We start from the raw sequence: 13,612 nt of genomic DNA on the forward strand, positions 1-13,612 counted from the left end.
CGTCTCACGCAGCAGTGCCGAGTTTTTAGACGAAGTGTCAAGTCGTCAACTTTTAAAACGGGTATCAAGACAACTGCGTTCCGGTCTGCAAATTGTTCTGTTTTTTGGCGCAAGAACGATTTCAGTGTGAACAGCCCCTTATGCTATATAGATCACGTCCCATATGCGTTAAATATAATTGACAACAGTGTCTGGCCAGTTTATAAATATACGCCAAACATAAAATGTGGTTTATTATTTCAGAATGGAATATTTAATGTAATCCTAGAACCGCCTGAGAGTGAATAAACGGATGAGAATTGAGGAAATATATCACGCGCTGCACTGTCGCGTCTCTCCACTGCGTGTCAGGCAGCGATAGAAAGCTAATTAATCGTCACTATGAACTCAAATGTGTTTTCAGGTAAGACAGATGGCACTGTACTGCGATCTGACGGGTTGCTGGCAAGCATTTCCGTAGTGTAGTTTCTAATGTATTTTGACATGGGCTTCTACTGCCTGTCCTAAATTCAAGCTAGACATACATTATTTCATATCCAGCACCCAGTGCAGACGAATGCACGCGTTTAACTCTTCTGTATGCACGTCCTCTTGGGGCACGCGATCCTCTTTCTGTGATACAACAACACTATACGAATCCGGTCATTATGTCAAAGCGGTGGTGCATGCTTTAAATTCACCCGTGGATATTGTGGTCTAGATTATATATGGTAAAAGCCACGTTCCCGGAGACAAGGATGTCGAAACGGCTGCGAAATAGCGAAGTTTGTGCGGATTGCAGCAGTTCGGGTGAGTATAGTCCGTTAAATTTAGATTTTTAATAAATGATTTTATAGCTGACAACTTGCATTTGACAGCCAGATGAAAATAATAACTCATTGGAGGGAATAGTAACATTTATCTTAAATATATTGCATTCTGATACGTTTTCAGGCAAGCCTCTAGTCGCAATAAAATTTTATTTAGGTGTAAGATTTCTTGATTTGTAAGTGTTTAGGAGTATGATGTCGTGGCCCTGGGCTGGGTTTCACCAAAAGCATTGCAATCACAAGCTTAAATTGATCGTAGGCGCCGATGGTTTGTACGATCTACTTAGGCTGACGGTGGTTTTGGAAAACGCAGCCCTGGTTGTTTTTCAAAAACTAGTAAGCTCCCTACCCAGACAGCAACATAGGCATCATAGGTGCGTTCCAGGTCAGCTCATCTGATTCCTGCATGCATTTGACGCCCAGAAATGCGCAATTATATGCTCTTATGATGCCTAAAATGCTGTCTAGTTTGGAAGCTCACTTGGTTTTGAGACACAGTCACTTTATATGCTGCGTTGACTCAACTCTACTGGCCTGGCTCTTTTTTTTTTTTCTCTCCTTCAATTGATGCTGCACTCTATTTTATATGTATCTTATACACCATTGACTCTATATTTTATATTCTGGGGATAAATAGATACATGTATTTTACTGATCCACAAGGGGCCTGTTGATTAGTCTAACCAACACAAGCATTGGAGCAAAAATAAATGGTCACATTCTTGTCCTCATTATAATGTTCAAATACAGTTCATTTACTGCACTTGAGAGAAAGAAATGCACTGACCAAGACTATAAATAATAAAATCAGATTCAGTCCTATGGTGCTTGTTTAAACTTGAAACACTCACATTTATGACCTCCAGGCTCCATACCTGACATGAGACATGATAATCCACAATTTCCATTATAGAATAGTGTTCAAAATAATTTTATAGACTGAAACAATTTGTGAAATATACCCTTTGGGATTGACCTGTTTGGTACTTGGACTATGAAATATGGCTTACTTTTGTCCTATGAGGGAAGGCCTGTCTCTGGCTTTGATTCCCCTTGATTAGTTACGCCCCAATCGCCAGCTGGCCTGAGCTGCCCCAGCATGTCAGTATCATTGGGCAGTTGTTGTTACGGTGTGAATATTTTTAGTAATTCTGGACTGGGATTTTATTTTAGCTGCAACAGCACTTGAAGGGGAGCACTTGGTTCAGACAGAAAGCAAAGAGAGGGAGCGAGAATGAGGGTGAGAGGGGACTTATGCTTGTGCCAGGTGCTTGATTCTTGGCCCTTGCCTCTTTGCAGCTGTTGTGTTATACTTCCTGTGTTTGAAGGGAAGTGACTTTGCTTCTGTGCACTCTCAGCTTATCAGTGGATCAGTTTTTAATTCTGATCGTTGATCTTTCTGACAGTCTGATACAGTTGCAGTTTCAAATATCCCTCACTCTGGCTGTGAATTGCAAATCAATAACTTAAGTATGGGAAGCTGGCTGCATTACACAGTAAACAGGCATGTTTTCAGTCCCACTTGAAAAAAAATTTGTGTAAGTTGATTCATTTTTCTGCCTTGTTTGAATCATCTGTCAGGGCTTAACTGTAAGGATGTCCCGATGGCCATTTTGGGAGAGTTTATTACATTACAGGTACATAATGCCTGCTCTGACCCACCTCAGCCCCTAGTATCAAAGGCAGTTCTGAATCTGCTTTGGTTCTGTGTAAATGAAATGCAGCATCAGATCTTCCTTAAGCTTTTGTTGTTGTCATGATAGAGCATGTATTTATAATTTATAGTTTCATATTTAAAAGTATAATTTAATATTAAATGTTTTGTATTGTTATATGTAAAACATGAATCTCAGATCATTTAATTACGCAATTGTAATTCCTGTGTAAATGCACCTAAATGTTACTTCAGTTGCTGCTTCTGTGCCACCTTTGCAGTGTAAAGATGGCTTTGATGTAGGGCTGTACAATTTGGACAAAAAAAATCATATTGCGATCGCAATCATGTTGCGATTTGAACTGTAATATGAAAAACAAAACTAGTTGCGGAGAAGTTTACATACACTTTGTTAGTATTTGCTAGCATTGTCTTTAAATTGTTTAACTTGGGTCAAACATTTTGGGTAGCCTTCCACACACTTCTCATAATAAGTTGACAGAAATTTGGCCCATTCCTCCAGACAGAACTGGTATAACTATGTCAGGTTTGTAGGCCTCCTTGCCCGCTCACGCTTTTTCTGTTCTGCCCACAAATTTTCTGTCGGATTGAGGTCAGGGCTTTGTGTGCCACTCCTATACTTTGACTTTGTTGTCCTTAAGCCATTTTGTCACAACTTTGGAGTAGGGTTTCACGGAATACCACGAAATGAAAGGTACATACCATGTACATTTGCTTATCTACGATATTGAGAAAAAAAATGCAACCGGACGGAGAATCTCACCTGCACATGCGCATCTCCTTTCCTCCTCAACTGCCTGTCAGACTCATCAACTTGCACCACACACACACATGCAGTGTGTCAGAGGAGGGGTCTGACATAGTTTCTCAGCCGGTGGGTTTGCCACCCAAAAGTGGGTCGCAGGTCTCTGCGGACTGGGTCGCGGATGGCAGGGAAAGAACAATGCCATGGTTCTCCCATTGAAGATATTTCTGTGGCCGCCCAAGAGATAGCCTAGTACTGCTGTGGCAAATTGAATGATAATCTTGAAATCAGCAAAAGGCTTCTCATCTGCACATTCACAGGAGTTTAACAGAACCAGCTCGCAATCATGATCTACTCTTCTCTCTGGCACTCACGTGCAACAACCAGGCTTCTCTCGATATTGCGAAGAGCAGACTTAAAAACTTTTGTGACCAATTTCAATTCTAGGGAGACTTTTCTAGTCGAACCTCTCAAACAGTAGGCAGCCCTGATATGCCAAACCGCATTGAGAAGGAAAAGAGCAACACTGTGCTATGCAGTGATTTGTATTTAATTACCTTTACAAAATTGTTTCACTATTTTACATGAGTAAAAGTAACTGTTATGTTTTGACAATGTTATAGTTTCATATTAAATAATCTAAAGTTAGAATCTATTAGATCTCATTTTATATCAACAGTGGCAGTTGTAGTTAAAGTTTCAATATGTGTTTCAGCTAGTACTTATATTTTCAAAAATACTATAATTTATTATTATTATTTAAGACTAGCTACACTGAACTTACCATGGTAATGAGGAGCCTTTCCTCCTGTGTAATATTCATGTTCTGTTTGAATTATTTTTGAAATTAGGAATTAAACAGGATAATAATGGGCACATATAAGTAAATATGCTCTTCAATTTTTAAAAGGGGGAGAGAAAACTTCCAGTCACTACATCAACAACAAAAATAATGTCCCTTGATGCATTTCCTTGAACTTGAAAACCATGAACAAAACTATGCAACATAAATGGAAATGTGACCCAGGATACATTAAATACAGGTTATGTTTTTACTATGGTGGGTCCCCACTGATTACCCATAAAAAAACTGGGTCCTAAAGCAAAACCAGTTGAGAACCACTGAGTTAAAGAAACAGCCAGGAGCAGTCTGGCTGTGCTGTCACGCTCCTACAGTATATGTTAATTGTTAATAATCATAGGACATTACTTTTAAGCTGACACAGCTGATGTTATTTTTCATTTAGTAGTTAATTTAACATGCTATGCTAACTTGTAAACTAACGTGTTTAGTTGTAAGTTATAGTTACATGCTATTTTTTTATCATGTTTATAATTCAGTTTATTATTTTAATTCTTTTAGCTTTCTTATTTATTCAATTTATTTTATTTTATTTATTTTCAAAAGGGACACTTTTTTTTTTTTACACATACTTCCATTAAAAGAAAATTGTTTCAAGTTTCAGTTATAATAAAGCTTTTGTTCAACAACAAAAAAAATCCTTTAAAGGTCATTGTAACTGATGTGTAATACCATATATCTGTTTTCACTCCTTTAAAGGTCATTGAAACTGATGTTTAATACCATATAACGTTTCTGAGACGTACCGTGAAAACCTCATACCGTTGCTTGCAACCCTACTTTGAAGGTATGCTTGGGGTCATTGTCCATTTGGAAGATCCATTTGCGACCAAGCTTTAACTTCCTGGGTGATGTTTTGAGATGTTGCTTCAATATATCCACATAGATTTCCTTACTCATGATGCCATCTATTGTGTGATAGATCCTCCTGCAGCAAAGCACCTCCACAACATGATGCTGCCACTCCCATACTTCACAGTTGGGATAGTGTACTTCGGGTTGCAAGGCTCACCCTTTTTCCTCCAAACATAACAATGATCATTATGGCAAATGGTTAAATTGTTGTTTCATTAGACCAGAGGACATTTCTCCAAAAAATAATATCTTTGTCCCCATGTGCACTTGCAAACTATAGTCTGGCTTTTTATGGCTGTTTTGGAGCAGTGGGTTCTTCCTTGCGGAGCAGCCTTTCAGGTTATGTCGATATAGGACTCGTTTTACTGTGGATATAGATACTTGTCTACTTGTTTCCTCCAGCATCTTTATAAGGCCCTTTGCTGCTGTGCTGAGATTGATTTGCACTTTTCGCACCAAACTAATCCCTAGGAGACAGAATGCATCTCTTTCCTGAGCGGTATGATGGCTGCGTGGTCCCATGGTGTTTATACATGCATACTATTTTTGGTACAGATGAACGTGGTACCTTCAGGTTTTTTGAAATTGCTCCCAAGGATGAACCAGATATGTGGAAGTACACATATTTTTCTGAGGTCTACGCTGATTACTTTTGATTTTCCCATGATGTCAAGCAAAGAGGCACTGAGTTTGAAGGTAGGCCTTAAAATACATCCACATACAATTGACTCCAATTAGCCTATCAGCAGCTAATAGGATAATTGCCTAAAGGCTTGACATAATTTTCTGGAATTTTCCAAGCTTTTTAAAGGCACGGTTAACTTGGTGTATGTAAACTTCTGTCCCACTGGATTTGTGATATAGTCAAATAAAACTGAAACGATCTATCTGTAAACAATTGTTGGAAAAATTACTTGTGTCATGCAAAAAGATGTCCTAAACTATAAAAACTATAGTTTGCTAATATGAAATCTGTGGAGAGGTTAAAAAAAATTGTTTTAATTACTTCAACCTAAGTGTATGTAAACTTCTGACTACAACTGTAACTGTGAGAGCATACAGAGGCAGTTAGCGCATGCACGCTATGACTGTTATGAAACACAGTATTTTCTCTTCAAGAGTTTAGACCCATAAAGGTGTCTTTATATTCCTTCAGACTCGAGCTTTGCAAATGCAGGTATCTTCAGACCTCCTCACACACACGCTCTCTTGACTTGAACATCCACTGTTGTTGTTTTTACCTTCATCTCCCAATTTTTAGAGGTGATTACATCTTTGTGACTGCAATAGCTCAAAATGTAAGTGTTGCCACCTTGCGGACCCACTAATTAGTGCAAATATCCCAGGCCCATGCACATTCTGTGCGTTCAAAGAGCCGCGGTTAGAAAAAAATCGGGCTCTGCGTGTTTAGGGATCTCGCACTCTGCTGATGACTAGATTTGCATCACGCGTCCTAAGCATCCACGTCTGATCAAAGCATACTTTTGGCTCTAGGCTACTCTTTGAGGGTTCACACTTCAGTCATCTTAAAAAGAACCAAACTGACATTTTTCACTTCAGCCACAAATAAACAAATAATAAATAAAACATGAAACAAAGAGATCATATTCACATTGTACCTGTCCACTGTGTACTTGTTTTTGTCCACTTTGTGATAGGGTCTCATCCCACTATTCATCATCATTATTCTTTGGAACTCAGTCAACTTCAATATTATATTGATTATTATTATTATATAGTAATGCATTTCTGTAATAAAATATTTTCTTTCAAAAATATTATCAGATAACTGCACAAGAATTCCTGTGTTGCTGAATTCACAACAGCTATATAATGTGCTCCTTATTTTAACGTAATTTCCTCATCTGTCCAGAAATACTTGGAATTATGCAAAATAAGTAAATTAAAGTGAATCTGGAGTACTTTAAATACGAGATGAATGCAAATGGAAACTAACTCGGAGCACATGTTTTACTCTTGAGCATAGGACCACTCTGAAAACTCTGTAATAATGCACAATACAGACAGAGCAGCGCACAAACTTTTAAGCGAGCAGATAATTTGTTTTATTAAACTAAATGCCAGCACTTTGAGGTTTAATAATTGCACAATGTCATATTGCGATTTTCAGTCTTATTTCAATTATTTGTGCAGCACTTCTTTGAAGTAATGTTATAGCTTTTGCATTTAAAGAAAACATAAGATTTAAAAATGAACTTTTTATGACACAAATGTTATTAAAATATCTACAGTATTTACTTGTATAAAAGTTTTTGCTTGTAATCAGTCCTTGGGTGAAAATAAAATCCTCAAAATTCTCAGTTCTTTCTAACATTCCCAAGCAATGACTCGCATAATTTTTTCTGAAGGAAGTGAAATTGCTAGTTGGCCGCAATTTGCCCTTGGGACAAGTTGGGGGAAGGGTTGGAGAAAATACGATGCTGAAAATACAAACACGTCTAGGGCTGCTCAGGCACATTAGTCATACCACTAGTGTTATTGGCCTCACTTTCACTGATTTGGAATCATGACTCAGTGAAGGAGTGAGTCTGTGACATATTCTATTAAAAAACAACTTGGTATGGGGCGTCCATGAATGACGAGGGCCAATGACAAGTGTTAACGTATGAGGATTCTGTCTTGTTGAGCTTGTCTGTGGTGGGGTATCTCTGATAGAGCCTTCAGGCCTTTATGTGCAGCAGAGCAGTGATTCTCAACTGCTGGGTTGCAACCAAAAAATGGGTTGTGTTCTTCACACCAGGTGGAAAAAGAAAGATTGCAAGATGTTTGGCAATGAACAAGGGCTTGGGGCAAATATTCCTCAGAAACTGACAAAAATGGCACCAAAATAAATGGGCAAAAAATTACCCCGCAACGTTGTTTTATTCAATTGGCATAAAGGACTTGATAACAGTTTTGTTTAATAAAGGGGCTTTTCCACTGCATGGTACAACTCGACTCGACTCGACTCAACTCTGCTCACTTTTTTGGGGTTTTCCACTGTGGATAGTGCCTGGTACCTGATACTTTTTTTAGTACCATCTCGGTCGAGGTTCCAAACAAGCCGAGCCGATACTAAATGTGACGTCAAAATCCTGCAGATCACTAATTGGTCATGGAGAATCGTCACTACCAGCGTCACTGGACTTCTGACACACGACATCAATCCGCTAGTTTTAAAGTTAGTAACAGCGATAGCAGTATCATTTGTTCATGTGACTTTCGAATTGTGAAAAAAGAAATGGCTGTGCGCAAAACCATGCCATGGTCAATAAACGAGGTGCAGAGGGTCCACTCATAAGTGATGAGCGAAACGATAAAGTCTCTCAGGAAGTGTCTCAGCTTTTGGCTGCACACAGTTACCACCGGACCTATCAACAGTGTAGGGAGAAGTAAAAAAAAACTTAAACGTGATTACAGAAACATCAAGGAAAAGTGGAATTGGTTCGACCAAATGGTTGCTACCTAAACCGGCGAGCGATGGGAGGGAGAGTGCCCTGGACGCAGCCACAATGGAGGATGGCACGTTTTGTTACGTTAACTCTATACTCTGCTTGAAAGCTTCACTTTATTTAGTTGACCAGCTACTGAAAGCTTGCTTCTAAAATAACCAGGCCAATTTAACTGTTACACTTGTGTAAAAAAACATGCAACAACTGCTATATGCAGCACAATGAGCTAATAGTTAACAGATAGCAGTTGTGTTATTGTTTTAGTTTGTGTCGTGTTTAAGATGATGTCACGGTAGTAGAGGCGGTGCAACTATGACAATCAGCCTATAATTCCACCCACGTTGATGCAGCTCTAAACTGCAGTGGAAATGCAAGCTCAGAAAAGTCAAGCGAGTAGAGTTGAGGTGAGTCAAACCGTAACGTGCAGTGGAAAAGTGCCTTAAGCTCCTTATTCCAAATATGGAGAAATGCTGTCATCTCCTCATCTGTGTCATTGCATTATATTAGTTTTGAAGGTTATGTTAACATAGCATAAATAGTAAAAAAAAGTGATGTGAATGTGTTTCAGTCACAATGCACATTATGCAATGCAGAGATAAGACAATATGTAATAATTGAAACATGCCTGTTGACATTGTAAATTAAATATTCCCCAATTAATCGATATTGAATAGAGTCAAAATTGGAGTCTAATTGAATCAAATTGGGCATCAGTGTCAAAACCCAGCCATACAAATATAAGCTAGTTAATTTTATAAAGGATTTTATAACATTAGAAAACAATTGCCCTCACAAAGGAAAATAAAATTCCCCTGGAAATCAATTCCAGGAGGCATATAGGCTATTGCCCCTAATGAAAAATGTCATTTCTGACCCTGTTTTGTACGATGAACAGTTTTGTTGGGTTGCCAGTTGATGTCCAATGTAATATTTGTGTGCTGATGCAAAACCATTTGAGAACCACAGAAGTAGAGGACCCTCTTGAATAATCTATGATAAGGCCATCTGCTTGCACTCTGGAAATAAAGCTCAGCAGCTGTGGAACTGCTGCAACATTTGTTGTGGTTTGAAGCATGCATATGTATGTAAGAGGAAGTTAGCACATTTACAGCCATACTTCCTTATAAGGAAGAAGTGAGCCCCACATTTTGTTGTCGTCATAGATAACATCACATAAATCTCAATTGTAATGATTAAAATAGCACATTCAATTAGTATCTATGCTACTGTTGTTGCTTTATCAGATTATGGAGTGATTTATACCATGTAAGCTCATTATTACAGTGTGTTTGAACTGGCTGAACTGGTGTAGAAAGGCTATTTAATGAAATGTAACATGTTTTTGGGAGCCAGTTCCAATTTAATTTTACACTGTTTCATTGCTGAATTTCTGAACAGTTGTTTCCTACAGAGTAACAGAGCCCAAGTTTACTGGCCGAATGTAGTTTATTTTCTATAGTGCATTCTTGTAAGAAGCAGCTTCATTGCATCAGCCTTTTAAACTATTATTATTTTAGTATTTTCCTATATCAGCCATAAAGCTCCATTAATGTTATTGTGTATTGATCAATGCACAACTCGCTGCTGAGACATGCTGTTTGTTTACTTCCTGTAAATCTGTTGATTTCCTGTAGATCCTCGCTGGGCATCTGTGAACAGAGGAGTTCTGATATGTGACGGTTGCTGTGGCGTTCACCGCAGTCTGGGCCGCCACAACTCACAAGTGCGCCATTTGTCACACACACCCTGGCCCCCCACCCAACTACAGGTGAGGCCACTCAAACAAATTTATTCTTCCCTACAAATTTAGTCTTCCCTTTGTTAGTCTTGTCTTAAAAGTCAAAATGTATCCAATTTACTTTTCAATGCACATTCCTGGCCTCTGATGGTGCATGATTCATTGGCGCTAGGGATGCAACAATGTTTTGCCGCTAATATTTATCGGCCAATTTTTTACCAAATTAAAAACATCTGCAAATAATTTTTAAGCAAACGCTGATATGACAAAACAATGGTTTATTTATAATTATCACACTTTGCAAAAACAATTGTTACAGATGTGACAGTTGTGAAAGCGGCTACCCATACATGATGAGGTAAAACCATCCAAAACGCTTTGAAACCAGCTAACTTTGACTTCTTATACGTTGGTATGGTATGGTAAATAGTCTGCACTTATATAGCACTTTTTTTAACCTTTATGTTAACCTTTAGGTTACCAAAGCCCTTTATACTGTGTCCCAATCACCCTTTCACACACACACACACACTCATACACCAATGGCGGCAGAGCTGCCATGCAAGGCGCTAGCCTGCCATTGGGAGCAACTTGGGGTTCAGTGTCTTTCCCAAGGACACTTCGGCATGTGGAGTCGTGTGGGCCGGGAATCGAACCGCCAACCCCGCGATTAGCAGGCTGTACCACTTGATATAAAAGATAAGATGGTGTATATGGCCACAGCCGCCCGTAATGGGTATCCATTAAGGCTACACAACTGATTGAGTTAAGATTGAAATCGATTACTAAAGCTTGAAAATAGACTGCATTTAGCAATTCAGGCCGTGGTTCAGTCAGCATTGTGTAAGCAAGCAGTGCTCTCTAGTGGTGTATATGGCATTATCCATTATACTACAATAGAACTTAAAATGGCATTTTGTTCCTTTGGTAACTTCTTATTTTTCCATAATGTGGTTGACATTTCCATGAAATTGCCCAACAGATGCATATGAACTTGTGACGTTCTATTTTATACAGTACAAACACAGTACGAACTGCAAAAACAGTTCAACATTTTTTTAGAATTATAAAATAGCTCTCACTGGATCGCTTGGCAGTCGAGTGTGAAGCGGCTGTGATGAGGATTAGCACCTCTAAATCTGAGGCCATGGTTCTCAGCAGGAAACCGATGGAGTGCGTACTCCGGGTAGGGAAGGAGGTATTGCCCCAAGTGAAGGAGTTCAAGTTCCTCTGGGTCTTGTTCACGAGTGAGGGGACAATGGAGCGGGAGGTTGGGCGGAGTATCGGGGCAGCGGGGGGCAGTATTGCACTCGCTCTATCGCACCGTTGTCACGAAAAGAGAGCTGAGCCGGAAGACAAAGCTCTCAATCTACCGGTCAATTTTTGTTCATTCCCTCACCTATGGTCATGAAGATTGGGTCATGACCGAAAGAACTAGGTCGCGAGTACAAGCGGCCGAAATGTGCTTCATCAGAAGGGTGGCGGGCTTCTCACTTAGAGATAAGTTGAGGAGCTCAGTCATCCGTGAGGAGCTCGGAGTAGAGCCGCTGCTCCTTTGCATCGAAAGGAGTCAGTTGAAGTGGTTTGGGCATCTGGTAAAGATGCCCCCTGAGCACCTCCCTAGGGAGGAGTTTCAGGCATGTCCGGCTGGGAGGAGGCCTCGGGGAAGACCCAGGACTAGGTGGAGAGATTACATCTCCACACTGGCCTGGGAACGCCTTGAGGTCCCTCAGTCAGAGCTGGTTAATGTGGCTCGGGATAGGGAAGTTTGGGGCCCCCTGCTGGAGCTGCTGCCCCGCCACCCGACTTCAGATAAGCGGTTAAATATGGATGGATGATGGAGTATAAAATAATATTTTTTCACAAAAACCATCATACTTTGATATTAGTTATTTTTTCAAATATATTTCTCTTCTGTTTATCTTTTATTGGTGCTCTCTTTAAAAATTCTGGCCTGTCATTTGTTTAACAGATCCAATCCATTCCATTATTCACTATTTATTTTTAGAACAAATAAAAAGCTTTTGTACCTGATTGTGCATTTTTAAAACCATTTCTATGCAAAACAGTGATCTGATAACAAAATAAGGAAAGTGGCAAAATATCGGTATTGGCCAATAGTTTTTGTTAAAATCTGTATCGTATTGGCTAAACATTTTCATTTTGGTGCATCCCAAATTGACGCACATTATTCCAAAGGAAAAGAAAATGACTGTTTATAGATTAATCTGTCATTGGAGTGTTTTAAATGATTGTAAACAAAGAGTTTTATTTGAGTGAGGTCTAACCTCAGGGCCTTGAGAGAGAGTACAGAGAGTGACTAAGAGACATTTAAGGAGCTTGTTGTCATCATGAATTTTTGTCTTGTGATGTATGACCCTTTTCTTTCTCATCCACAGATGGTTCAGACATTGTACAATAATGGTGCTAATGCAATCTGGGAGCACACTCTGTTGGACCCCTCATCCATAATGAGCGGCAAGCGCAAAGCAAACCCTCAGGATAAAGTCCAGTAAGTTTATTGTTAAACATCTTCATGACAAGATAAATTTATTTCGAGGAAACCAAGATATCTTTCAGCTCTCCCAACTTTGAGTCATAGATTGGCTCCATTACATGTATAAATACAATTTACATTGTTTCTTCTACCCAAAAGCCCCAATAAGGCAGATTTCATAAAAGCAAAGTATCAAATGCTGGCTTTCGTCCATCGATTACCCTGTCGAGATGATGACAGTTCAGCATCCACAGATCTAAGCAAGGTAAGAAAAGAGTTTCATTCTTCTCATTTCCCATCTAATAATTGGTCTTTGTCTATCAAATATTTGATTCATAAATCATTATCACAGCTTAATGTTTAATAAGCCTACAACATTTGTGGTCATGTAAACACATTAAGTGACTTTATGGGTGAAAGGTTATAATCGACATAAGAATAAACTGATCTACACAGGTAGATTTTTGCCCATTACCTTGGTTTTATGTTGCATGTAAACCTTTACCGGCATTCCTACTGGCTTATCTAATGTGCACAAGTGTTATGTGCATGACTCTTCACAGTTTGATGTCAATTATTTTGACTAATAATTTCAAATCCCATGTAAACGCGATTTACTTGGATTGTCAGATTTTTTTAAATAAGATGCTTTTTGGGAGCTATCAGCGAATTGGTGTGTTTATGTAAACGGCTCATTAATATCAAATACGATTTTACAGAAATTATCCAAAAAATATGTTGTTGCTGTTGGGGCACTTGTAATAGTTGCTGGGTTTCCATCAATATGTTTAGCATTTGTTTTAAGTGCATTTCAATTCGACTAAAGAAATTAAATATGGGTTGTTGCATATTTTTATCCACTACCATTCTTGTCTTGATGGAGCAGCTGAATGACCTCCTTGCTTTGGGGAGAGGTGCCAGGAGATGCTGCAAGATAAGTGTAATATCTGATCAAATGAGGGCTGAAATGCCCACACAC

The 13,612-nt window shown here is 39.1% G+C and overlaps 1 protein-coding gene across 4 annotated transcripts in view; it reads left to right on the forward strand.

Moving 5' to 3' along the window:
- Nucleotides 1-375: 375 nt before the first annotated feature.
- The window catches only part of git2a (G protein-coupled receptor kinase interacting ArfGAP 2a), a 43,824-nt gene continuing 30,587 nt past the window's right edge, over nt 376-13,612 (forward strand). For 2 of the 4 annotated variants that reach the window (XM_052097935.1, XM_052097956.1), the window contains exons 1-4: nt 376-789; nt 10,033-10,166; nt 12,536-12,648; nt 12,793-12,898. In XM_052097935.1, the coding sequence (XP_051953895.1) occupies nt 708-789; nt 10,033-10,166; nt 12,536-12,648; nt 12,793-12,898 (435 nt within the window). In that variant the 5' untranslated portion in view covers nt 376-707. The remainder of the gene's footprint in view (nt 790-10,032; nt 10,167-12,535; nt 12,649-12,792; nt 12,899-13,612) is intronic. The other 2 variants (XM_052097942.1, XM_052097951.1) reach the window with 1 other exon arrangement.

Source organism: Xyrauchen texanus, chromosome 3 (genome assembly GCF_025860055.1).
Source record: "Xyrauchen texanus isolate HMW12.3.18 chromosome 3, RBS_HiC_50CHRs, whole genome shotgun sequence".
Taxonomy (NCBI): Eukaryota; Metazoa; Chordata; class Actinopteri; order Cypriniformes; family Catostomidae; genus Xyrauchen; species Xyrauchen texanus.